The 27,295-nt window shown below is 43.0% G+C and overlaps 1 protein-coding gene across 13 annotated transcripts; it reads left to right on the top strand.

Moving 5' to 3' along the window:
- Positions 1-138: 138 nt before the first annotated feature.
- On the top strand, positions 139-25,942 carry ST3GAL5 (ST3 beta-galactoside alpha-2,3-sialyltransferase 5). Of its 13 annotated transcripts, none has more exons than XM_015862813.2 (7): positions 139-319; positions 15,982-16,093; positions 17,057-17,171; positions 19,536-19,879; positions 21,083-21,269; positions 23,158-23,316; positions 24,548-25,942. In XM_015862813.2, exons 2-7 carry the CDS (start codon positions 15,984-15,986, stop codon positions 24,809-24,811), a joined length of 1,179 nt encoding a protein of 392 aa, XP_015718299.1. In that variant the 5' UTR covers positions 139-319; positions 15,982-15,983; the 3' UTR covers positions 24,812-25,942. The 13 variants fall into 13 exon arrangements, with proteins under 13 accessions (XP_015718299.1, XP_015718298.1, XP_015718304.1 ...); XM_015862812.2 differs by having other exon boundaries at positions 139-323; XM_015862818.2 differs by having other exon boundaries at positions 141-319; positions 15,982-16,103.
- Positions 25,943-27,295: the final 1,353 nt, after the last annotated feature.

The following is a 27,295-nucleotide window of genomic DNA, read 5'->3' as shown; positions in this document are numbered from 1 at the left end:
TCAAGAAGATGCAGCCAGGCTTTTCAAAGGGGGAGGGGTGGGGCAGGGTGGGGGGTTGATGATACAACAGTGGTCAATTGAAGCACGAAAGGAACTGCCTAGATAAAAAGAACACTTTTTCACCATGACAACAGCCAAACAGTGGAGTGGGTTGCCCAGGGATGCTGTGAAAATTCCTTCCTTTGGCATGTGTAAGCCTTGACAGGGTAACATCTTGAGCAATCTGTTCTGACCTCAGAGCCAGCCCTGCTATGAGCAGAAGATTGAAGAACAGATCTCCTGAGGTTCCTCCTAACTTCAATTGCCCCACGTTCCTAACGTATGTAAGTTAAGTTTATCTGCAGAATAGATTATCTACAAAAGGGAATGTTTGCTTAACTGATAACAAATAGCAAAAAAAGTAGTGTGGTCTGTGGCATATATGTATTTCCAGTGCAACTCTTTATTAGGTTCCCTATGAAAAATGCCTAAGGTTGCAGCAGATATGCTGAGTAAATAGGCTAATCAAAACCACAGTGCTGCATGATATTGGTTATTCTTAAGAAAACTATTACTTTGCCTAAGCAAAATTCAGGGGGGAAGAACAAAGAAAAAAGAGAAAGAAAAATGGGATCAGGGATCTTTATTGGGTTTTAACTATGTTTGCTAAATTTGCTGCATAGAAATTAGCGATGTTATGGAAGAAAAAAGGTTAAAAGGGTAGCATTTACATAAATGCAAAGGAAAATTTACAAAACAAATCTACACACTTGCTCCTTTTTGGTGATAGTTCCATTTTAATGTGCCATCCTTATGGGGGTTTCCATGAAGGTCTTGTGCAAGGGAGAAAAAAGGGGAAGAAAGAAAGCAGAAAAGTCTACCTTCTGTCTCAGACTGATGTGGTGGCACTTGGAATTCCCCGGAGTGGCTGTCTGCTGTCTTGTGGCCAAGGTTCTGCTTGTTACAGCCTCCCAGGGCCATCTGCCACTGCAGGATGGGTGCTTTTCTCCTCTCAGACTTCCTTCCTCCACGTGCTCTTCATTCTCTTAAACGTCTGCAACCTTACAAAACAATTTAAGGTTGAACTTGCTTTCTATTACTAACGTTTTGTGGCATTAGGTAATAACTTAATTGAACATTTAGAAAGGCATTAATATATTTTCTCTGCAAATGCATTATTAATACATACATTACAGCCTCTGCTGTTAAAGCTTTGTACAATTATTAATAGGTTTGCAGTGATATGAAGTAGATGAAAATAGTTTCTTCTAGGAAAAAGGCACCAAAAGGATACAGATTGTATCTGGTTTTGTATCTATCATCATTGTATGTTACAACTTTGTTTTAATGTATCTTTACCCCAATAGCCCTAAGTCTGTCTGCACCAATCCAAATAGGAGGCGTGAATATTTCTGTCCTGTTTCTCCTCGCTTCACCATAACAGCTTAAGTGTTTAGAGAATAAGAAACTGCTTCTTATCCTTCCATTTTGACTACTGACCTGCCCGCAATGCAATGCTGTTTCTTCTCCCTAGAGCGGCACACTGTGTATAACACCACTCCTTCCACCCTGGCTCTATTTAGGATTGCACCCACAAACCTCAGTGCATCTACAGGCATTAATTTGTTTTTAATGTTTCTGGGAAGAACGCATTCATAATTTTTAATGAGGGGCTTTTTCAGATTACTGGGCAGTGCTGAAAACACATTCATGCTTGAATATAACACTGAAGGGCAGGAAATAGTGAAGGAATTGAGGCTAAGACAAAAACAAAGTGCAGAAACCCAATGCAATTATTTAATGAGCTGAAATGGTTTAAGGACATTATAAAAGCTGGCTGTTCTGGGGCTGGGAAGTAAAATTAAGAAGCTGACTATGTTAAAATAATCATTAAAACATCAAAACCAATAGTGGGTCAGCTCAAAGCTCCATCCAGCCCTGCAGGTTCTGACAGCAGCTGATAATATGGGAGCAGGAAGAGTGTAAGAACAGGGCAAACATGTTCTGTATTTCCCCAAAATACATTCCCAGGAACCTGATGAACTACAGCAAGAGTCTTTGATGAATTTCCAGTCACTTTTTAAGCCAATGTAAAGTTTTGGTATCCACAATACCTGAAGCAATGAATATTTCTATCATAACTACAGGCTGTGTAAAGGATTACCTCATTTTGTTTACTTTGAGCCTTCCAAGATCTACTTTTATTTGATGTTCCTTGGATGCCATATCTGATAAGCCAGTGAACAGTCTTGTTTCCTGCTCTTTATTTGGTCTACTAAAGATTTTATAGACTGTGATATTGCTTGCCCTCAACTGCAGACCAGAGTGACCCATTTGAGTTAGGTGTGCCCCCATCTGGAAGCCCTCTTATTACTTCTGTTCATTCTCTTGAATGTTTTGAGTCTTTTCCAGTTCTACCATATTATTTCTAAGCTAGGGATGCTGCAGCAGCACGAGGAATTCAAGATGCATCAGGGATTTATACAGCGGCACTGTACACAGTCTTTCCTTCTTTCTGGTCTTCCCTCCTAATAATTTTTCCAGTTGTAGCAGTTCTTGGTTTACATTTTGATTGCTGCTCAGTGCTGAACTCGACTCCTTCAAAGAAGGTTGATAGATCTGTGAGACACTCATTTCCTTGACCAAAGTACTACCGACTCCCTCAAATGCATCTTCTCCATGTGCTCACTCAGTCTTTTCTGCTCTTCAGCATGATTTCTACTTATTTGTCTATTAAGTATGTCAGGCTTCCAGGCCTGCAGTTTCCAAAATGTTCTCTAAAGTCCTTTAAAAAATCAGTGCCCTATGAGCAACCTTCCAGTCCCTACTGATGCCAAGGGATGGCATCAGTAAATGAGAAGGCAGAGAAGTCAGTACCTGAGCTATTTTCTACTTCCACTTCACCTTGAGATATGAATTCCCAATTGCTCCCTTTGAAGAAGTTTCCCAGTATTGGAACTGGCCAAAGCTCATCCAGGCCATTCACTTCAATTCAGAACAGAAGCCCTCTGTTGAGAGGATGCTTTTCCTATGAACTACAGCAGAACTATCTAAGCACTCACTCTCTAGTACTACAGCAGTGTCACCATTTCGTAATTCAGCCATCAATCAGAATGAACGCGAAAGCATAACACAGCTTAATAAAACCATTAGAGCTGTGCCACAGAAATAATTACAAAGGCTAGTAATAAGACAGATCCGTTTACTTAAATGGAGCATCATTTACCTCACCCCACCCATCCAGATAAGGCAGATAGGATGCGGGACTCAGCGCAGTCTATGATTCAGACTCATTCCTAGAAGGCAAAATTGACTATTAAACCTGAAAACTGCTTTTGGCGCAGATCTAATTATGCTCAGATCTCTGAGATTTAACCATAGAAACTGAAAGGTATCCAAGGTCCCAGTTATTCTAGAGAAAACCTTATGGAATTTTTTAGACACAGACTCAGTCAGAGGGCAATTAAAAGCTAGATGTGATAAGAAGGCATTTAAAACAAACACACAAACAAAACCAAACGAAACCTAAAACAAAACTCAATGACACAAATATATAAACCTAAAATGAGGCTCAAAGAAATGATTTTTTTTGACCGGCTGGTGCATGTGTTATGGGAATGGTGCTCTCAGGGTCGTTTAAATAAAGACCCTGAGGATAAACATATGGCTGGGCTTTCAGAAGCACTCTGGTGCTTCTCCCATTGATCCAGCACAGAATTGCCCAGAGTAACTTAAAAAACCCCTTTCCTTGCCTAAGTGTATGTTTAAACATCTTCACATCTTCACACCTACAATCACTCTGGATCATGGAAATGATTCCATTATGATGTATGACGAGATTTGGTCCGTCTCTCCCCCATCTGCTCTCCCAACATGGCCCAGCAGTTGGAGCTCCATGCAACCCACTGATCCACTGAGATCATTCCTGCTGCTTCCGACTAAAGAAGAATATAATGCATCTTTGTTGCAGCTGCTTCTCTTCAAGGCTGCTTGCAAAGCCCGGTTGTTCACTGACCGAAGCCTGATGTGGCCGGCCCTGTGACACCCTGGGGCATGCCTGGCTGCACAGTCAGGGTCTTTATTTGCATTTCTGGCTTCATCTGTAAGTCCAAAGCAATGAATGGTTGCTTGCAATTATTAGAAGACTAGAAATAAGAGCTAAGCCTAAATGAATATCCCATGCTTGGTGATGTCCATGGCTGAAAAGAATGGAGATGGGATTTCTTTTTCTCCTCAAACATAGATGTTATCCCTAGAGCCATACAAACTGTGATCAACGATGTGTCTGACCATAAACCAAACACCAACAGACCACAAGAGCAACGTATCATCTGTTGTACAGTGTAGGGACACAGTTTAGTGGCTATATCTACATTTAAATGAGGTTTAAAGCTTAAAATAATTAAGTCCTCTATCCGGATGGGAGCTCATTCAGTACTTTGCAGTGAAGGGATGTGTGTGAAAACTGTGGGCACTGATGCAGTTACAGTCATAGATGAGGATACCTTCTCTATATCACATATGAAGTGTGAATGGCACCATCACCTACAGCTGTCGCACTGGCTGTTTAGCTTTGCTCCAACGTTGTGTTTCCATTTCTTATTTATCCCTTTCTTTTCTCCATTTATTTCCCCTCCTTGCGGCTCGGGCTGTTCTTTACAGTGCTATGGTAACGCCAGGAGGGGCTGTGAGGGCGCTGCATCAGGTGTATTTTCATGGCTGTATGGAAATAGAAGCTCCTCAGCAGCTCCATAAGCTTCCATTCAAGGCACCGAGACTGAGAGGCGAAACGAATTAAAACCCCATGATAGTTGTGGCAGATCTCCATCCCCCCTGCGGCTCTCAATCATAGACAGGGCTGAAAGCATTGCGCAGGAAGAGACAAAGAGGAGAACGGGGTGGGAGAACGGGCAGAACCACCAGAACCCTCATGGGAGGGGAACTATAGATACATGTCGTTTCTTTATTTTGCAAGAAAGAACGAAAAACGTGCATTTTGGGTTGGGGGGGGGGTTAAAGAAAAGAGGCGGAGCGGGGGCGCTCCGTATGGAGAACGGCTGCCCTCAGGGCGGCGGGTTCCTCTTGGTTCGGCTCGGTTCGGCTCGGTTCGGCTCGGTGGGCTCCCGTAGGTCATCGTTCTCCCCCGGCCCCGCAGCGCGCAGGCCCCGCCGCCTCCTGTCACCTCCGTCCGTCCCTCCGCCATTGGTTGCGCTCCGCCACGTGCCGCCGCCGCCGCCCCCGCCGCCTCCCTCCGCTCATCGCCCGCGGTGCCGTTACCTGCGGCGGGGCCGCCCGCCCCGATGCGGAGACGAAGCGCCCGGGCCGAGCCCAGCGCAGGTAAAGGGAGCACAAAGAGGGCAGGGCTCCGGGAGGCCGCTGCGGGGCGGGTATGGAAGCGGGGAGGGAGGGGGAGGCGGCGGTGCGGGGCTGCGGGGCTGGGTTTGGTGAGGGGAATAAGGCTGTGCTTTATTATTGCCTCCTGCGGGCTGATGGAGCTGGGGGGCTTTGCTCTCGGTGCTGCTCGCACCGCCGGGACGTGGCAGCCGCCGTCTCCCCTCCCCCGGTGCGTATCCCGGGTGATAGAGGCGAACCAGGAATGATTTTAGCGCTGTTGCCGCTGGTAAAAGCTTCCCATCTCCTGCGCTGGTTTGGGAGGATGAGTTTGGGTGCGTGGATGGGTTGTGTCGTTGTGCTGTGATGGACAAGGTCAAAACATACGGGTGGTGGAAGGGAGAGGGTTGTTTGACAGCTGTGGGTGGTGATGGAAGCGGACGGGAGATTAGCCGGGAAGTATTGGTAATGGTTGGACTAGATGATCTTCTAGGTCTTTTCCAACCTTGATAATTCTGTGATTCTGTGCGATGTTCATCAACGCGCCCTTTGGGTTGGATATGAGGGTAAAGTTCTGATGGCAAAGAGCAGCGATGCATCGGCACAGAGAGCACAGGGAGCTGTGGGGTCATCGTACCTGGAGGGGTTCAAGAGCTGTATTATGGTGTTATAGTGTTATGGTGGTTATGGTGGGGATGGGCTGAGGTTGGACTGGGTGATCTTAGAGCTCTTCTCCAGCTTTAATGCTTCCATTTTTCACTACTCACTATGGAAGTCAGCAGCTACCTCTGCTAACTCCGAATATTAACATTCAGAGGCACGTTTCTTTTTGTTCTGAATACAACCGGTGGAGATTAATGCTTTTGCATGAATATGTGTTTATGTATCTCTACTAGATATGTATTTATAAGTCTGCCTTATGCTGCTGGGGCTGGTCAGATGTATCATGGGATCATAGAACACCCTGAGTTGGAAGGGACCCTGAGGATTGAGTCCTGCTCCTTGTTCAGACATGGTGCTCCATCCATTTCACTGCTGACGACTTGCTGTCTCCTATCTCTGTTCCAGTTCAAGCCCCAGGAAGCATCTGGTCCCTGCTGAGTGCACTGAGTTTCATTGGAGGGTCAGAAGAGCACAAGGGGCTTGGCACATTGGCAGCTTCCTTTGGATGATAAGGAATGGGTTTTCCTTGACTTTGGTTTCCTGGGGTGTTCAGGAAAGCAATGCCCTTCCTTCCTCCCATGGGTTGGTAGTAAATCAACCCAACAGTTGGCTGGCAATTAGGGACAGGATGTAAGAAAATAGAGCAGAAACTTCCTTTTGATGAGGGAAGTGGGCTAGAGATGTTTAATTTGTATTGTTCTACGTGGCTCTGATAGCTGTGGAAAGGGCCTTTAGGTGCTGAGCTCACCGCAGTGTTGCAGGAGTTGGAGAGCTGGTGGTTTTGCTGATGTAGTTAATCCTGTAAAGCTTCAGAAGGTCTCATGCTTTGCTAAAGGTGAAGTTATTGAGCAAGGCTCATCCCGAACTTCAGATCTGTGAGGGTGTAGTTCTCAAAGGACAAGTGAGACTGGAAAAAGTTTACTCCAATTCAAGAGGTTAAAGCATCTGCAGAGGGTGCATCAGATGCTTTGAAGCTGCACAGCAGTGGTTGGGATGGAGGACTCTTCAATGACGGATCTCCCCATTGCAGACAACTCTCTCAAGGTCATTCATGAATTGTTAAGGACTTTCTTAAAGCTTGTGTAGGCTGTCAGTGTCCATTGCTCCGATGGGAAGGCTGTTCTGTTGCTGCTCAGGCATCTTTTGCTCCTAGTCTGTATTTACTGTGTGTAACATTCTCCTTTTGTTTGTTTGCTTTTGTCTTTGGTGTTTAAGAACAAACTCGCAACCTGTTTGGTGAACTAAACAAGTTGAGCTCTCTGTGGGAGCAGCCCTTCATTCACCATCCCACCAGCACTCTCTGTCCCTAAGCCTTGACTTGAGAAGTTAACCACTGAAATTGATTGTAGCAACACTGTTTGCAACAGTATGATTAACTTTAAGCCTTTCTTCAAGGTTTGCTTTTGGCATTGGCTCTTCTGCTTGCGTAGGCTTAAGTGTGACTTTTGCCATGGTCTCTTGGAGTGTTAGATGATACCGTGGTAAAAATGCTGCTGTGCCATTAACATTGTTCCATAATTACCAGTTGTTCCGTGCTATTCTGCTGCATAATTCAGTTGTAATATGAAACATCTTGGCTGTGTAAATCTGCTGGCATGTTTCCTTAGCCCAGTAAAGATGAATGCTATGCCCTGTCTTTTCGGACTATTTCCTTAGGGATGATTTATTCTTCAAAATTCCCATGTAAGGGGAAAGATTTCATTTGTTTTGGCTTCTTTGCAAGGTCTCATGTAGCTTGTGCTACGTGAACCTACCCAGCTCATGGTGGGTGCAATGCTGATATACTGTGCTTTCTTCCTCCCCTCCTGGCAGCTGCAGCTCTTCTGCAGAGCAGCTCTTCTGCATCTGCACAATTTGTGGTTCAGTTTGTGGAAAGGAGCATGTGAGATGTGCATAGAAAGGGCTTCTGAGCTCAGCCTGGTGCACTTGCTCTGGTTCTTCATGCACATTTTCCTGCTTTAGCTGATAGTTGTGTTTATCTCTTAGGGATGTTTGCTGTTCCTCAGAACTCAAGAGAAGTTTCATAGCCAAGCTTAGAAAAGTTTGGGAAGTTTGACTAATACAGAGAGTGCCAAGAAGTCAGATGTGGAGGGTGAGCTCCATGTTGAATGCTGAACCCTCACTCAGAACCAGTCCTTCACCTATAATGTTATTTCAGCAGGAGCTGTTAATATCCAAACAGCTTCCTGGTAGTGATGCTGGAAGGAAGCATTAATTCAGGAGGTGTCACGCTCTGAATATTTCTAATTCTGGCAATAATTGCACCAGATTTGGGCTGGAATAAATTGTTGTAGGCTGGGTCGGGATGACCCAAGGTTAAGAGCAAATTGTAGCTTAGCTATGGGTATCCTTCCCTGATGGAAAGACCGGGCAAATGGACACAACAATTAGAGCAAGGTTATTAATGATTTCATGAGTTAATCAGTCGTTGATGTAGTAACAAGGATGTGGGGTTCACCATTAAACAGAAGAAATGAAAGTAGGACACTGTAAGATACAGAGAATAAACTGCTGTTGCTTCGTGCTGGTTCTTGTGGCTTCAGCAAAATAACTTTTGACTGCAAACTTGCTGATACCTTTGAGAGCGTCTTGCTAAGCACTCTGATGGTTCCACGGGCTCCTCCTTTCAGCATTACACAGCCTCATTTCCCAAGAAGATGGATCTTGGCTAAATGAATTGCAGGTTGTACAAGGAACCTCGGTTTTTACATCTTACTGTTTGATTAAAAAGCCTCACCAGTTACAGTTCATTTTGTGAGACGCACGACAGGGATGTAATTAAATGTCCTGTTGCGGGTGCTTATAACTGTATTATAGGCTAAACTTTTTGCCATCAAGGAAGTATTGTTTCTGTTGCCTTTATTAAATCAGCTGAAGCAGCAGACTCTGCTGTTGGTCAGAAGCAGCATCTCTGTCAAGGGCTTGTTTTTCATTCGATAGTAATAGCTACTAAATAGATGAATCCACACAACCTGCATCCAACATCTGTGCTAAAGTGCCAACTTTACTGTGGTTAAAGTGGCTACAGAGGAAATGATTGACAAAAGTCTCTTAATTTTTAACTTCAGTTGCAGCTTTTTTTTCTTCTCTGTTGAGAAGCTGCGGTCTGATCTGCACCTGCTCCTATAGATGTCATGTTAGCTGACCATTTCTTCTAAGAAGTGGTAGGACGATGATGAAAGAATTACTAGAAGATGAACACTCGACACTGCTGTAACCCAAAGGTTTCATGCTTCTGCTTCTAGTTTTCAGGGATCATTGCTTGCCATTGAGGGAAAATACCAAGTCCCATATGCAGTAATGCGTCCAGGCTTGGGGCCCACAGCACAAGGAGGATGTGGAGCTCTTAGAACAGGTCCAGAGGAGGACTGCTAAGATGGTTGGAGGGCTGGAGCACCTCTCCTATGAGGAAAGGTTGAGGGAACAGGGCTTGTTTTGCTCGCAGAAGAGAAGGCTTCAGGAAGACCTCATTGTGGCCTTCTAATGCTTGAAGGGAGCATATAAACAGGAGGGGGAATGGCTGTTTGTGAGGGTGGATAGTGATTGGACAAGGGGGAATGGCTTTAAACTAAGACAGGGGACGTTTAGATTAGATCTTAGGAGGAAGTTTTTCACCCCGAGGGTGGTGACGCACTGGAACAGGTTGCCTAAGGAGGCTGTGGATGCCCCATCCCTGCAGGCATTCAAGGCCAGGCTGGATGTGACTCTGGGCAGCCTGGGCTGCTGGTTGGTGACCCTGCACACAGCAGGGGGTTGAAACAGGATGATCATTGTGGTCCTTTTCAACCCAGGCCATTCTATGATTCTTAGAGGATGTTTCAGTTTGTGTTACAGAAAGAGATTTCCTAAGTCAAGAGCAATTCCTTTGGAATAAACTGTATGTTTCTTTTTCCTTTCCCACTCTTTCCTGTTTCTTCTTGTTTCCCACTCTTTCCTGTGTATTTTATTACTCTGGTCAAGTGGGCTCATTCAGATAAAAGGATTTTTCCTTTCATTGTGTAGGTCTGTGATCCAATTTCAACATCTGGGCAATTTTTCAATTGGCTTTTCAATTGGTCCTTAAAACCCGTGTTTAAAATCTGGCGTGGAAGTCAGGATTCAGAGCAGCAGATGCGTTGGAAAGGAAGACAGTCCTTCACTGTGGTGCAGTTTTTGAGTGTCTGTTGCTGGAGAGGATGCTCAAATGCTGTTCCAAGTCAGTTGTTTGTCTAATAACAGGTTCTTGAAATTCATGTGAAGAGTTTCTTTCAAAACTGGTTTTGTATTTAAGAAAGACCCCGTGTTTTGGAAAGATAAGAATGCCTTTACTTGAGTGCAATTGTAAGGTGACGGTTTGACCACACAGCACTTGCAGCTGCTGAGTCCTCCCTGTGCAGTGAGTTGCACAAGCAGCTATCTTTAGCTCCTCTGTTTTTATTCTTTGTATTACTGCTTTTTCTCTCCGTTGAATACTGGAAAGGGGCTTCGTCCACTGTTGATTAAAAGAAATGATTGTTTATTATGATTTCTTTAAAATGGAACAGAGATTATTTGCAGAATTCTTTCCTTATGGTTTCATCTTTCCAGTGAAGCGAGGGTGAAGTCTGGAAGTGTAGGAAGGATCTGAAGGCATCGTGGATTGGCTTAGGAGCCTTGGAAGAGAGAGAATGTTGAGTGCAAATGCCAGCGCCTCGTAGCAAGGAGCAGTGGGATTTGAGGACATGGAATGGAACTGTGAGAGTTTCATACAGGTTTCTGAGTTGGTTTCTTATCGAATCTGTTAACTCCTTCATCTTCTTTTTAAGTTCTTCTCCCCCTGAGAGGCTGTGTTTTAACAGGTGCACACCACAAGAACTACCACCTATTAACTATTTCCACCTCTTTGTTGTTTTGCTTTACTCTTAGCTTTACTTCTTAGCTTCTTTGCTTTACTCTTAGCTTTAATTCTTAGCTTTACTCTTTGCTTTACTTCTGTGATCCCTGTGGTTTTTCATACTGCTGTAGCAAACAAAATTCAACTATAAATTTCAACCCAGCTGCTTTTCCTTTAGTTGCCCAGCTTGATAACATGCAGTTGAAAATGTTGCTCTTTGATATTGAAGCTTTCAAGATGGATATAGTATCATCAGTGTGGTCAGTAGTGACGACAAAGTTTCTTGTGGGCAAAATTATGGCCAAGTGCTCACAATGTGGTTGGTGTTGGTGCTTAATTTTTGCCATTTGTTTTCTTGAAGTCAAGTTATTTGACAGCCTGATTTAGAGGAGGGGGACGTGCAAGGAGAATGTACTTTGTGTTAGTGTCACCATCTGTTTTACTGCCTGTTCAAGCTCTATTGCTCTTGCCTAGTAATAGCTCGATAAAGATGTGTCTTTCAGCTTTCAGTCTCTATGGACTTTATACTGCAAGCTCCCTGATGGCTTCCCGTGTGCTCCGAAAGCTGGGTCGTACCTTGGGGTCTTGAAGTGGCCTGGTTGCCTGGATGCTCCTGGTTGAGCTGGCAGTTCCTACCACTTCCCAGCGTACCACCAGAGAGAATGTTAGTTGGTTTTCTCATCTCTTGGTAGTGTCAGGTGTGGTTCATGTTGTGCTGGATGCTGTGCAGCTGGTGAACAGCTCCTGTCCTGCTGGGCTTTCAGCATTGGTTTGCATGGGGCAGCTTCCTCATGGGTTCAGGTGAAGCTGGGTTGGACTCGATCATCCCTGTGGGATTCCTTTCAATTCTGTAAATTCTCTTGTCCATGTGCAGGTGTTTGCTGGGATTGGTTGGATGCATGAATAGAGCTGACTCCTAGCAGTAACCCTGTGGCTCCAGTTCTTGCCTGCACAGAGATGGTTGTTTTGGATCAGTAATGCTGAGCTCAGCCTTAGAGGCTGCTAACTGAGCCTCGGTGTGCTGGGAGACTGGAATGTCCTTAGATTGACAGGGTGAGGGAGGTAAGTGGAAACAGCACCCCCTGCATGGGGTTGTAGTTCTAGTCACGAATGAGTGGATGGTGATGGATGGAGTTGGTCACCTCCTGCTCTTCCTTGCAGGCTGCTCTGGTTCTGCCTCCATGAGTGACAAGGCTAACAGTGCTAAAACAACGGGGGCTAAGAGCCCTTGTCTTTGCTTGTGGGTTTATCAGGGTGCGGCAGTGGTCGTGCAACAGCTTGACATGTGCTGAGCTTTGTTTGGTAGCATTCCCACAGAAGGCTGAGAAGTCCCAATTAATTGCTTCTGAAATACTCTAAGTGATGAAATCTCGTCTGCTGGAGAATAACAGGGAGACAAATGTAAATGACGGTGAAAAGAATAACACCACAAAAAGCTTTGGAGTGCATTCCTGCTGATGGCCAATTCAGCTTTCACAGCAGCTTTACAGAGATCGCTTAAGTTCAGTAGATGAATAGCAAATTTAAGTCCCCGGAGTCCTCGCTAATTACACCACAATGAGTAGCTATAGAAATATCAATGCAAAATGTGATTGTAATACAGCATTACTACTGAGACGTCTTTCGTACGCAAATTGGGATATTTGCGTTAATGACTCTCTGAGCAGCCATAGCTGCTCCTTTCTGAAAGGGCACAGTGGTGATTGTATGCAACAACAAGATGTGGGTACGTGCACTGTGCTGTGTCTGTGCTTGGTTTTGTTGCTGCTGCAGCTCTCTCTAAATTCAGACCTTTTGGGAAGCTCAGTAGGATGCCCATAGAGATAGATGCCTTTCCAAGTGCTTGTTACTGCCTTGCGCTTCTCTGCCGTACCAGGGAGAGGGAGATGTTTATTGACTGTTAATACCACAGGATCAATTTCTAAGAAATTTAAAGAGAATTTAAAGGAATTTGAGGAGGAAGTTTTTCACCCAGAGGGTGGTGACGCACTGGAACAGGTTGCCCAAGGAGGCTGTGGATGCCCCATCCCTGCAGGCATTCAAGGCCAGGATGGATATGGCTCTGGGCAGCCTGGTCTGGTGGTTGGTGACCCTGCACACAGCAGGGGGTTGAAACCAGGTGATAATTGTGGTCGTTTTCAACCCGAGCCATTCTATGATTCTATGAAAGAATGTGCTGAGCTGATTGATTCTGTTTTTCCACGTTCAGTAAGCTGGCCTGCTTTCCGCACAACTAGGATGAGTAAAGCAACTGTTTGGGGATGGCTGGAATCCGTGTTGCTTAGAAGCAGGGAAAACTTACTGCTCTAGTACCTGGCTATTTCAGGCCTGCATTCCTCACTAATCTCCTTCTGTCCTCATCGCTCTCCTCTCTGCTTCCTTCCCTTTCAGATCTCCACAGCCCTGCCTTTGTTTTGAAAGGCTTCTTGAAAAACATGTCTTTTGTGGGATCGCTGTCTCCAGTTTTGTAGTTGGAAGTTCTCACCCTTGGAAGTTACTAAGAGCTGCCTGTTTGCAGGCTGCTCTTTCATGGTTTATCCTTCAGAGGCCACGTCATTCAGCTCGGCAGGACAACTCCAGGAGCACATTGTTGCTGTTTAGCAGTATAAAGTTTTATGCATGTTGAGCAGGCTTTCACTTGGTGCGTCACTGCAGTAATTTCTTTATATCAGGATCCTCTGATGCCTGGTTTGATTGTTACCCTTTCAATGCAGAAATGTCTCTGATCTATGTTCCTATTGACCACCGTCATATCACCTCCTTATATTGTTTACCTGAGAGATAATCATCACCTACATTCTTCTTTAGGGAAAATTGCTGAAACTTATTTCCTGTTGTTTTTTTTATTGATCAGCCTTTTTTCTTTTTCAAAGAAAGGATCTGTTCTATCCTTTGCCCCAAGTGTGCATAGAGAGACCTGTGGAAGAGATGGATGTGCTGATTGTTCCATTGTGCATCATAACTTGGCCGTACACTGCATCTGTGTAGTAAAGCCATCTGTATCAGGGAGTAATCCTCTTCCCTCTTGTCAAACAGCGGTAATCTGAGCCAGTCTCCGAGGTGACCTGGCTACGTGTACTGTCCGCAGTGTGTGGGGCAATCCTGGACTTTGCACATGTTCTGCAAGCCTCTCTTTATGCTCTCTGCTGTTTGCCAGCACACTCTGCTTGCTTTGTATGCTGTACGAGACCATATCGGCCAGCCCCATGAGCTGAGGCTGCACCCAGGCACCGTGATCTCTGTGTGACAGCTGCCAACTCTGAGACATGTGGGTATAAAGATGCTGGGTCCCAAGCAGTGGTGGGGGGTGCTTAGTTGTCTTCTGTGCACGGTGTCCTGGAGCATGAGGGTGCAGGCGCTGTTGGGGTGGTGCTGGACATACCAAGGTAGAGAGTTCAACTCAGTGATCCATACTGGCTTGAGGTTGTGGCTGTTGGAGCATGTTTACCTGACGCGTGCTAGTTCTCTATCCATGCAGATGTGTTTGGGTTTGCTGCAAGTCTTAGGTGAGAGCAAAACAGGCTTGTAATGTGGATGACTGGGGCAGTGGTAATGTCGAAACTCGTTTTTGCTCCTTGGTGTTATTCTTGGTCGGTAACGCAGATGCAGCCAATGAAGACAAGATATTGCTCTGCAGGAATGATGAGCCTGTAAAACTTGGTAGCTTCCCTGAGACCTGCTGTGTGTGTCCTGGCAGTTGGTGTGGGAGCTTGGAGCTGGGTTGGATTTCCAGCTTAACTGTTTGCATTCTGGGGGACTTTGGCTGTTGTTTACACCTTGGATTTTAGTTTACCTTGTCCCGAGGCAAGTATAATGACCTCTGTTTGTACGGTGCTTTCAGACCTACTAAAAGTGTTGAGTAAGGTATTGCTGCTTTGTTAGAAAGGGCTTCTCATGGGTGTAACATCTCAAGAGAGGCCGTGCAATTAATAAATGCAGCCAGGTGAGTATTTGGAGGTTCTTGGCTAACGTTGTTGCTTTGATGTTGCTGTGTTTGAAAAGATTGGTAAAGTTTCCTGCTGGCAAAAAAAGCACAAGTTGTTTGGGCTTTTTTGCCTTTGTTTTGTGGGAGATGACAATGTGGCTGCTTGGAGGTGGCTCTAGAAAATGTCATTTCACTATTGGGTGCTCTTCAAAGGATGGAGGATGATGGCGTTGATCTCTGCCTTGTTACAACTTCTTGTGGGGGCACAAAGAGAAGGAGGCCTTGTGTCATCTTCTGAATTAGTGTCCCTGAGATTTCCATGGGCTGAATTTGAGAACTGGAGGGAGATCCCATCTGCCTCATCATCTCCTTCGTTCTCATGTGTAAGAGCAGCGGTTGGTTGCTCAAATGGACCGCGGTTCAAAGTGGCAATTATTATTGTTATTATTAACGTTCTTGTAATAGCTCTTGGCAAGAGAGTGGGAGTGTGAGCATCTTGGCACTGGAGAGCAGGGAGGGCCAGGGGCTGAGATGAAAGGGAACGAGTAGGGCTGAGCCTTCATGGCCAACAGGACATGCTGTGCCTTCTGCGGTTGGCTGATCAAAGGGAGCTCTGGACATAAGAACTGCAGCATGCTGATAGAAGCTTGTGACTCCTTGCAAACTGTTGCCTGCAAAGTGGCGAGATTGCATCTGGTTAACTAATGATGAGTGACTTGCTCATCTGTGTGGGAGTGTTTTGACCTCCCATTGGGCTCACAGAGCCCAACCTCCTGGCTGTGCTACCCTGCAGGCTCAGCTTCTATGTGTCCATTTTGGCACTTGCTCTAACGTTATTGACCACATTCCTGGGGCTGCAGTATGTACTGCAGTATACTTAGGATAATGAGCTGATAAACAGAATGGTGTTTGGCCAGGATGAGACACGAGTGTTTGATAGTAACTGAGGTAGTTGCATTTATTGGACTTCAGGCTTGTGAAGCATACAAAGACCTATACATGGAAACATTTATGTATTCTTAGAATCATTTCCTGTCAGGGCAGCTGAAACGAGCATGGTCTTGATCATAAGACAGTCAGGAGGAATTTGGTATTCCTGACGTGATAATCATGGTAAGTAAGAATCGCAGTCTTTGCTGGCAAACAAAGCACATCAGCACATCAGTGCCCTTTAAACATATTGTCCATTCAGAAAAAGTTGTGATATAATGTTTTTGTCTTCTTTTCCCAGCAATGCTGAGTGACGATAACTCTGTAAAGCTGAAAAGTGATTGTTTGCCTCCTGTGCAATGGTGTAAGGAAGCTGCACATGAAGATGAAAAGACCAATCTGGTTTTTAAAAGGTACTCGCAAGTAAGTGTCTTCGCAGTGGTCATATAGAGGCAGTTGTTCTCCCCTAGCTTGGGAAGTTACAAAAAAGATGCAGAAATCAAGGTATGGGATTACCACAGAAGCTGAAGGGAGGGTTAAGAACACAGCTTCTGTTGGGGTACCTTAAGAAACCATAGGAAATAATGAAGTTTTAAAACAAAAATCAATAATAAAGCTCAAACTATATATCTGAACCACAATCTAACCAAATTAGGGTTTAATTTTTGCAAGTCGGTTTAGACATGAAATGAGGCAACAGTGGAGATCAACACTGAGGTTCCATAGCAATGAGAAATGAGTAGATCAAAACCACAGATAGCTTATATTGCTCAGTTTCAAAGGTTGTATCCCCACAACCTGCAGAAGAAGGAAAGAAATAATCAAATTGGGCTCCTCAGTACAAACTCGAGCATCTATATTTTGCTTTCTAGCCTGCCTGTGATTTGAAGGTGTTGCTTGTGAATGATGATCCTTAGCTGAAAACTTTGCAATTTGAGGTTTCTTTCCTTTTTTTTCTTTAACTTGCATGAAAAGACATATTTTTAAATGGCATTTCCTTCATGGTATGAAAAGAGAAGTAATTTCTTGGTTTCTGTATGTGATGAGAAGTGTTTAGCCCACCAGAGGTGCATTTAAAACACATGAATGTGGGTAGAGAACTTCATAACATCAGAGTGTCAGCATGCAATGGTTTTCTTACCAAAGCAATCTGTATGTTTTCATACTTCCCTGTGCACAGCTCAGGGGAGTTGTGAAAGATTGGTGGAAGAAGGACTTAGGTTTGTTGGTTTGAATCACATGCAAATATTCATCTGAACTTCTTCAATTGACTTAATTAAAAACCAAACTCATTTAGCAGTTGGTGAGTTGCTGGAAAAAAAGGGATTCTTTTTTTCCCCTTCCTTAAACCCTGCATAAACCCATTTGTCTTTTAGACTTCTTGCACTGTTTGTGATCGGAGGGTGCTTCCTTTATATTCTCAAATTACATTTTTACCCTGAAGAATGTGACAGAACAAAAACACCGTATGTGGACTTTGATCGCGTAAAGGTCAGTATCTTGGGTTTTTTTTTGTTTTGTCTTTTTACTTAGCTGAAACAAAGTGTTATTAATAGCCGCTATGAGAGTCGTAAGGGTTACGGGATTGCTGCATGTTTAGTTCTCTGGGTTGGTGCTGGAGCAGTGACCTGCATGCTTGCCAGAAAGACAGCTGCAGCTGGGCTTCCTGCATGGGGATCAGAGCCCAGGCAAAGCCACAGCTCCTCAGCTGGCTCCATGCAGCAGAGCAGGGGGCTTCAAGGAGGCAGCCCAAAGTTGCCAGAGAGAGCAGTTTTCTGTTAGCCTTTTGCTGACACTCAGTTTTGGGGCGTTATCTCCCCTTCTCCTCGCTGTTTGCCTTTCTATTGCATCAGTGCCAACTTGTATGTTCAGTAAATTTGTGCAAATAAGCCACCCAGAGCCAAAAGTTTATTTTCACTTAAGCCAGTTCCCCAGTCTGCTTTACCGTTTAGATGCTCACATGTTTTTGGATTCATACATCAAATGTGTAGGAGAGCACAGCTCTTTATGCATTTGTTTGTTAAAGATAGCAAATACTTCCAGTGCAGTTTTTCATATGGCTTTTATGCTCGTGTAACAGAGATCAGTAAAGGTTTCTCTTGGTTCTCCTTGATATTTTTCTGCCTTTGCTACTTGACCTGCTTGCTCTTTCTAATGCATTACTTAGCTTGGGGTTGTTATGTTTCTGTTTTTGAACGTCTCAGCCCTGAGACAATTTAAATCTAGCAGAAATCCTCAGCGTTGCTGCCTGTGCATCCTTCCTTCCCCACCTCCCACCTTATCAGTAGGTTTTTTTACAGGTTCACCTTGTGAATCTCTTTGCTTCCTCTTTGCTTCTCATTTGACTTATTTCTTTTCTTGGAAACGTGTTCTTGCTTCTGAACAACATCCACTGTAAGCCAAGCAAGCCTGAAGTTTACATGGGCATGTATGTATTGCTGTCCCATGAGGAGGAGGAAATCATATTGCTTTTTTGTCTAGCTGGGTAGTGGCCAATGGCAAACTCTTTGGAGCAGCTGGTGATTGCTATTAGCTGTCAGCCTTAAATAAGAGTCTTCTCTGAAGATGCAGATGCTGGTGAAGAGCTGTATGAAGTTGCTCTGTTGTGATGTGCCCAGGAAGAAGTGCACTGTTTGCGAATAGACTTGCAGAGGCTTTTGCAGCAGAGATAGTTCTGTGGATTAATCTATTTTAAGTAAACACAACCCCTCTCCCCCCCCCCCCCCCCAAATGATGCTCAGCTTACTTCCCATGCTGCTCTTTGCACACCCAGATATGCACTTCCCTTTCCTTAACACAGTACAGAAGGGGAACTGAGATAGCAACAGATCTGGATCTTTTTCTGACTGCATCCCCCACCCCCAACTTTTGCGACTGTAGTTTCATTGGTGGTGGTTGTTTTTGTGTTTCTTTAGTTTGAATTAAGGTGGATGAAAGATAATCACAGAATCACAGAATTATCAAGGTTGGAAAAGACCTAGAAGATCACCTAGTCCAACCATTACCAATACTTCCAGATAAGCAGAATTACCCAATAATAAGCAGAATTACATCAGGGAAGAGGATATGCTAAAGGATGTATTTTTAAGTGACTATAAAAATATTGCCTTTGCTGTTTTTTCTTCTTCTTTGCTTCAGATTCTAAGCTTTGCCAGTACATGGTTTTGAAAATTATGCACGATTAACTTCTTTAATGAGACAGCTCAATCGTAGTTTATCTTGCAGCTTAAGCTTTCTGTGTAACTTGGTACCACAGCCCTTTTTATTTTGGTGATTTGTGTTTTGAAAGAAGACCTAAAACTCCCCAGATCTGCATTCCTCTTCAAGCTGTGTTTTAGTCATTAGCAAAGCCACTTCAGCGGTACCTCAGGGGAGAAGTGTTGCTTCATTTCGATGAGTAAAGCAAATCCAGGCTGCCATTTGACAGGACTTCTGACCAGCTGGTGCGTCTCTGCTGAAAGCTTAGGACGGGCAGAATTCAGGTCACACAGTTGAGCAGTGGAGTAGAATTCCTCTTGCAGTCTCACTGCTGAATTGCATGGGTGAGGGTAATTTCACATTGTTATTAACAAGGACTCTCAAACAGATCTTAGGGAAGATCTCACTTGAAGAAAGTACAGTTTTCACTTACCTCTTTTACTGACTTCAGAAAAACTCCTATCCAGATAGTCTCTGTCCAGTCATCTCATTCACTTGCAGGTTTTCACCCTGAGCTGCTTGTTATTTAGAGACTGCTTTAAAGTGCTTTGTGCTTCCACGTTTAACTCTGTTAAACTCTGTTTGCTTAACTGCTGGTGAGTTGCATTGTGTTTTTCTCCCATTCCTGAGACTGAAACTGTGTGTGTTTTCTTTCAGAGAGCACAACAATATGCCAATGCTGTGCTGCAGGAACAGTGCCGACCTTCGTATGTGAAAACAGCAATGGGAAAGTTATTTGCAGAGAAATACAGCATGGACATACCTCCCTTTGTAGGAAAAAATATAGACGATGATGAAGCTTTATTTAAATACGGACCTCCCTTTGGATTCCACAGGTTCTTTCATAAGCTTAAAAATCTTCTGGAACTCTTACCAGAGCATGATTTGCCAGAGGATTTGAAGTCAAAACACTGTAAGCGTTGTGTTGTTATTGGCAGCGGTGGAATTCTGTATGGATCAGAGCTAGGTCACTTACTGAATCAGTATGATATTGTTATAAGGTATGTATATTCTATTTAAAGATTGAAGTGACTTTATTAGCCAATGTGTTTTTTTCGAGGGGGAAACGTCTCCAACTTCTAATGCAACATTTCATACTACTTCTGAAAGTGTTTTTGTGAAATGTGTTTGTGAATGGATAGAAATCCAATGTTGTGTTTACATTCCATTAATTATTTGTGGTCTTCAGATAACAAAAAATGTGGGCAGAACTGAGGTAGGAACCAGTGAGATCCTGGACAAATAGGCAACCTTGTTTTTATCCATTCATGTATTTAAACTTTTTCAGGTAGCCTTTAAGATTCATTTCCATCTTCCCCCTTTTCTTGGTTGGGATTTGTGGTTTCTACAGTTACCCATATTTGCTAATGTCCAGAATATGATCTGTGTTCATGTGTTCTGAGTGTTGCTGTTTGAACTCTTCTTCTTTGTAACTTGAGTCATGTAACACCACAAATTCAATACAAAGCTACATTCATGAGTAGCTTTGAGATTAAGGCTTCTTCCTTGTACAAAGGGAAGAGCTGGTGCACTGAGTCAGAGTCTATTGTACAGGGGTGGGCAAGTCTTTGCATGGAGCAGGCAGAGAGTTTGCACTATGTGCAATGAGGTTAGGTTTGGCAGCATGAAGTCGGCTTTTCCTGTTGATAAGGAAAAGATCATAGGGTTTTCAGTGTTCCACAGAACTGACGGAGCTGGGTGATACTGTTCTTACAAGCAGGGTGCCAGCTTCCCAAATTTTGGTGAGCTGGAACGATGTGAGCCCACAGGATGTGCTGCACTGACCTGTATGGTGGAGAAGGGATAATCTAAATGCCTTTTCTATGTGTAATGCTCATGTGTGTGTGTGCAAACAGTTGTGCAGGAAACTGCCTGTGTGTTTTTCTCTTTTCAAATGGAATTGGCACAACGCAAAGAATGTGAAATTCTGCAATGCTGGTTTCAGTTGCTTTTCTATTCAAGGTCTTCCTTTTGAAGTTTTGTGCTTTTGCCAGCTGCTCCAGAAATAGAACTGGCATCATCTCAAAGATAAGGAGTGGATGAGTGCATGTAGTGAGGAACACGGAGATACAGAGAAAACACTGTGCTCTGCTCTGCTAAGAAAGCTGTGGGCCAAAGATGCGTTCTCTGCTTAGAGTCTGATGTCTTAATGACACTGTACTCTGTATTTATTAACTGCAGTTCCTATCTATGTGTTTTTGTAGGTTAAATGATGCACCAGTTCAAGGATACACAGATCACGTTGGTAACAAAACTACTATAAGGATGACATACCCAGAAGGAGCTCCACTTTCTGAGCATGAGTATCCCCCTTCTAGTTTGTTCGTGGCTGTCCTCTTTAAAAGTGTCGATTTCAATTGGCTTCAAGCAATGGTCAAAAATGAAACGCTGGTACGTACAGTGGCAGTATCATGTAACTGTGATTCTGTTGTTTGTTTGCTGTTTTCTAATGCTTAAGAAGTTTACTGGTGCATTACTTCTTCATTTATTATACTGGGAATCTATTATGTAGCTTTGGTTTTGGTGGTTTTACTTTTTTTAGCTCTCTCCTAGTTACAGTTGGTAACAGCAGTCAGAGTTATGCCCCGTGCTGACAGTGACTTCCTTTTTTCTGCAGATATCAGTAGATTACAGACCCTGAGCTACGTGACATACTGAGAGTTTAATAAAGTAGAGCTCATTTCACATTAAGTGACATGTTCGAGTCTGCAGAACCTGAAGTAGAAATGAGATTTTTGGATGCCAGTCCCATTTTTTCTTAAACCACTGACTGTGCAGCTGCAGTGGTGGGCATAAATGCAATTAATTGTATTGCAGTCATTAGTTCACATTTATCTCTGGTTCCTGAATTAAGAAATCACTCTTTTTTCACTAAATGAAGTGCAAAGACTTCTGATGAACCAATAGGGGAGTTCCGTGTTTTCTGACTCTTTAAACCGGTAGGTTTTTTTTACTACTACAGAACCAGTAGTTCTGTGTGATGTGTGCTAATATATATTTAATTTTTCAACGTGAAAGCATATGAAAGACCTGTGATATTATGACCCTCTACTACTGCTTTAGTGAGGGTGTGCAGGGATATTGCCTTGTTTGGAATACTCTGCATATGTTCTGTTAAGAGGAGATGCTCTTGAATGTATGATCTGGTGCGGTTTTAAGAACTTCTGCTGCCTAATTTTTCTTATTTCCAAGCAAGGACAGGACAATGTTGATCTGTCCTGTTGGTCCTGTTCTTTTCCCATGCCTCATCCCTCTCATTGTTCGTGTGCTATGGATGATTAAACAAAATGTATTCATGTTGAAAAGGAGCATAAGGGAATGTGGCTCTGCAGCAGTTTACATCAGTTCAAGACCAGATTGCTGTGGTTCTTCTCTATCCCTGTGCCTGAGCATTCCCACTTTTTTCCTTGCTCTGTTGTTTTTGCTGCTACAGGGAGCCGGTTTTGGGAACTGGTCTGGAAGCGGAATGTCTTTATTTATTGTTTCAAGTATTGAGCTTTCAGTTGGATCAGCCTTCTGTGCAGGCACTGGTGCTCAGTGAACAGGCAGGAAGATGGGGCTGCAGCAAACACGTGGTACTGGTTTAAGCTGCTGTGGAGTTGCACCTTAGAGCTGAAAAGCCTGTTTAAAACAATACAGACCTACAATGTAGCTCTACCAGTTTTATAATTCCTTTATTGTTACACATTGTTGGGAAAGATTTGTAAATTATCCTGATCTGGTATTGCTTTTTGCATCTAATTGACTGCGAATGGCACAAGATCAGAATTGAGTTTGCTGAGTCTAATGTAAATCCTTTTCTGAAGTGGTACATTTATCACTGGTGGCTGCTGTCAAACAACAGCTGCTCGCTTCAAAGCCTCAGCAATTGTTTTAAGACCAGGGCTTACTTCAAAATGCCCTGGTTAATGTTTGTAGAAAACTGATTCCCTTTCTCATTTCTTCAAATACTGCTGCTATCTTTTGTGCTGGGGAGGGTCCAAAGCTCCTGGAGGTGGTGGTGGTGGATACATGGACTGATGAAATGCACAGTGCAGTCAGATACTAAAATAAGCAGACTTTTTGCCTACTGCCCTCTCTCAATTCCAAACACTTAGAAGGTTTTCTCTCTGCCAGGTCAGTCACTTGAGCAGCTTACTGCTATTCCTGAGCCACCTGAGCTATAAACTGTTTCCTTAATTTGTCATTATGGGTGATGACTTCTGTAACTCTTGTCTGATACACTTAATAGTGCCAGAGGTTCTGCTGGGGTAACTATTTATTTGTTTCTTTATCTTAGTCTCTGTGGATACGACTTTTCTTTTGGAAGGAAGTCGCCAAGAAAATTCCTTTTACATCAAAGCAATTTCGGATTCTCAATCCAGTAATTGTTAAAGAGACAGCCCTGGACATCCTGGAATTCCCCAAACCTCGATCAATATTCTGGGGTTGGGATAAGGTAAGAAGTTTCATTTTAGGAAGAAGAAATTGTATGAGACTGTAATAAACTGAAAATGGTTCTTTCAGAATTGCTTTACGAATTGCCAGTGCTGGTATGAAGGAACAGGGAAACGAGCTTTCTTGTATTTATATTTGTGTAAAATCAAATGAGGATTTCAGCTCACTTTTTAAAGATAAGGTGTTGGACCTGTGATGAGAGGAGATAGTTTGTTGTACAAAGCTTTCAGATACAGTAAGACATAAATTCATTCCAGTGCAATGTACTCACTGACAAATCATTGTGACTACTGTTAAATACTCAAAGCATACACTTGACTCAGGAGTTTGTTAAGAGCAGCCCTGTTAAATGGAAGTCAGCTATGGACAGGTATGTTTCCAGCTATGGGAGAAGCAGGAAGAGAATGGAAACAAGAGAATTAAAAAGCAGGCTTCCCACTGGCAGGTTCTTTGCACTATGGGAGTTTCTATGTGTGTGCCTTGGTGTGCAGTAGCAGCTGCTGGGTGTATCCTCCCACAGTAGCCTTAGCTTTGGAAATGGTATGGAGCGATGAATTGCCCAATTTAATTAAACACTGCATTTTTGTTAAATTTTAATTATTTGTCAAACTGTGTCAGCAGTTCTCTTGAGTTATGAGAAATACTGAAGAACCATTGTCTTTTACCTTGCGTGAAAGCAGTTATTGCCAACAGATCACAGAGAGGTTCAGAAGGATCTTCAGATCTCAAAGTATTTATTCAAATAATGTAAGGATACAAGGAGATGGTGCATGGTTTGGTGTACTCACCTTCTTCAGATGTTCAGTGAGAAGTGGGTTTCTAAGAATCCTGTCAGAGTGCTTCTTGTCCAAGGCTGAAGCAAGCATCTATGAAGGAATGCCAAGTCTGACTGCATGTCAGGGGTTGGTGGAGTATTTGGAACAAGGGTTCACTTGCAGTCAAAATACATAGTAATAGGGCATTTTGATCTCATTTAACAAAACAAAATGTAGTGTTGAAAGCCAAAATTCTTGTGAAAGGCAAATATTCAAGTTGTATTAATATTGAAATCTGTAGCTTAGATCCTTGACCTGAAATTTAGTTTGAAGTGATTGATTTAATTTTTGACTGATTTAAGTGAGGAAATAGGCAGATCCATTAAATCCTGTGAAGATTTAATTAGTAGAGCTGTCAAAAGAAAATACTTGAAACCATTTGAATTCAATAGACTATTTTTTTTCCCCCCTTCTTAGAATGTACCCACCATTGGGGTCATGGCAGTGGTTCTGGCCACACACCTATGTGATGAAGTAAGCATAGCAGGATTTGGATATGACCTCGACCAGCCCAGCACACCTTTGCACTATTACAACAACCTCTGCATGGCTGCCATGAACAGACAAACGATGCACAATGTGACAGGTGAAACAAAATTACTGCAAAAACTGGTCAAAGAAAAAGTTATAAAAGACCTCACTGGTGGAATACATTGTGAATTCTGCAACAAAGACAGCTAGTGACTGAAGTGCAGCATGGTCTGAATTTGTTAAATTCCTGGAAGTTTTGTTGGAACAACCTTTAAAGCGTATATAAAATGGACTTGGAATCTCTGCTGTCTTTTTTTTTTTTATAATGTCAAGTTCAATTTGTTGGACTTTTAAATTTATTTTCATATCCCATTTTTACTTTGCACGTTTTTGTGGACAACTGTAAATACAGCTCGACGTTTAAAGAGATCCATTGGAGATACTGAATGTTTTAAGTTGTCAGAAGAAAAGCAGAGATTTTGTTTTCGTATGTATATGATGCGCACAATGCTAGCCTGAATTGTCTGACAGCATAGAAGATTTATTTCCCATTGAACTACTGTCTTTGTGGATCCAGTTCATGGTGTATGACTCCTTTTCATGCATGCCGTGAAAAGAAAGGCGTATGTATCTCAAGTCGCGCTTCTCACAACTCAACCATTGTGTTTCTCCCTCGAATATTTATATTATTTTGTTTCTGCACTATTATCTTTTTGGAGGAGGAATGTGGGAGTGGAGTTGAAGGGAAAGGAGCTGTTGTGGCAAGAACTGATGAGTCTTTACTCCAGTGTCTATGCTTGATGTTGGTGGTTGGAATCCTTGGTGCTGTCATGCTTGGGATTAGAACCCTTCTTTTTCGTGAGGCACCTTTGGACCTCAAGGCATGCTACAGCATGGTGTAACTCATAGGAGGCTGTCACCTGAGCCCAGTCCTTCCTTCAGGCCATTCCTGCAGACCCAGATGAATGTTTCTAAACAGCTGATTTGCAGTAGAGTTCAGCTACTCCAGGTAAAGAAGTGGCATTAATACAGAGTCTGGCCTCTTCATTTCTAGAGTGACTTGAGAAGCTCTCAGTCTGTGACACATTGGTTTGTCTAAACCTTCGATTTAGCAATAATAGAATCTGTGACTAGGCTGAAATTTATCTTGGTTTACTTTACGATCCTTCAGCAATTAATTATGGCTATTGTTACGTTCAGGGTTATCGTCAGTGTGAGCTATTACAAACTGTAGTGTTGACTGTTCAGATTGAAGAGAGAGGTTGGGATTATCCTGGATAAGCTTTTAAGTCAGCAGCTGGCTGAGTGCGTGTACGAAAACCACAAAATCATACTGAGAAAGGATATGACCCAGTAGGAAGATAAATGCCTGCTGAAAGCAGCACGCTTCTTGAAAACTGAAAGCCCAACCTATGTGAGCGTATACCGTTGTGACTGGAAATCAGGGCATTGCAAAGGAACTGGACTGCGCAGACCTGCATGCAGGTGTAGTTGTTAGCTTTGGAACTGGTAGAGTAGTAGGTAGGACTGTTTGCACTGAGTGTTGTTAGTCAGCCTGCAGCATGTGAAAAATGCTTTTTTGGGGGGAAGCTTGTAAGCAAATCGATTAATGGTTGGCCTAGGATCATTGTTTAGAGTCATGGACTCCACATCATGAACATTCCCNAAGCAAATCGATTAATGGTTGGCCTAGGATCATTGTTTAGAGTCATGGACTCCACATCATGAACATTCCCACTTTTTTTTTTTTTTTTTTTTTTTTTTACTTCTTATTAAGGGCTGAGGTAAACATGATATGGAGGTTCAGGTATTCCAGTGTCTAATGAGGGAAAGTAAGATTATGGATGGTAGTCGTGGTTATGTTTCATAGTTATTTTTTTCCCTGGTGAGGAGATCTAATGAGTGATAACATTGAAACACAGAAGCAGCAGACATATTCTGGCTGTTACACAGAAAGGCAATAAAATATCATGTGATCATAAAACCGAATTCTGGATAAGAAGTTGTGGACCATAATTTTCCTTGGTCCCATGTGCGTCCTTGAAAGCCAGTTGTGGATGATAAGGAAATACCAGAATCAGATTCTTGTCTCTGGAACTGTTTGTGTTCATAGCAATAATGTTAATCTAACTTTTCCTCCTCAAAACACGTTGATTTTTGTGCTAGCAATAAATTTCTAGCTTGTTTTCCTGTAAGTATAATAATTATATTGTTTAATTTAAAGCTATGTCATGTTTGAAGAGTTTTATACAGATGGTCTTTTAGTTAATATATTGAAATGTGCTAATTATTTTCTCTTGGTATTTAAACTAACAACAGAGTTTGTTAATTCCATTTGGTTATTAGTGAAATAATGAAGTTCAGAACGTGTGCGTTGGGAGGATGTCCTGAATACACCAAATGATGTGTTTCGGAGCACTTGATCCCTTACCACTCTGCTTTAATCAGGAAGTTGAAAAGGAATTGGTTGGTTAATGTGAATGCCAGTAGCTTTTTGGAGATGTCGTATTTATTGTCAGGTTCTTAAATTATGTTGATATGGGGTTTGGGTTTCTTTTCTTTCTTTTTTTTTTTTTTCCACCACCGGTTTTGTAGCTTGTGATAAAATGTTGTTTTCCATTGTAGTGCGTGTGCAGTGTTGGGTATTCCCTTGTGGGCTCAACCGTACATCAAATGGCAGCAGAGTTCAGGTTG

The sequence above is a fragment of the Coturnix japonica genome, chromosome 4 (genome assembly GCF_001577835.2).
Source record: "Coturnix japonica isolate 7356 chromosome 4, Coturnix japonica 2.1, whole genome shotgun sequence".
Classification (NCBI taxonomy): Eukaryota; Metazoa; Chordata; class Aves; order Galliformes; family Phasianidae; genus Coturnix; species Coturnix japonica.
The sequence above is the reverse complement of the archived record's forward strand: the minus strand, read 5'-3'. Positions and strand labels throughout refer to the sequence as shown.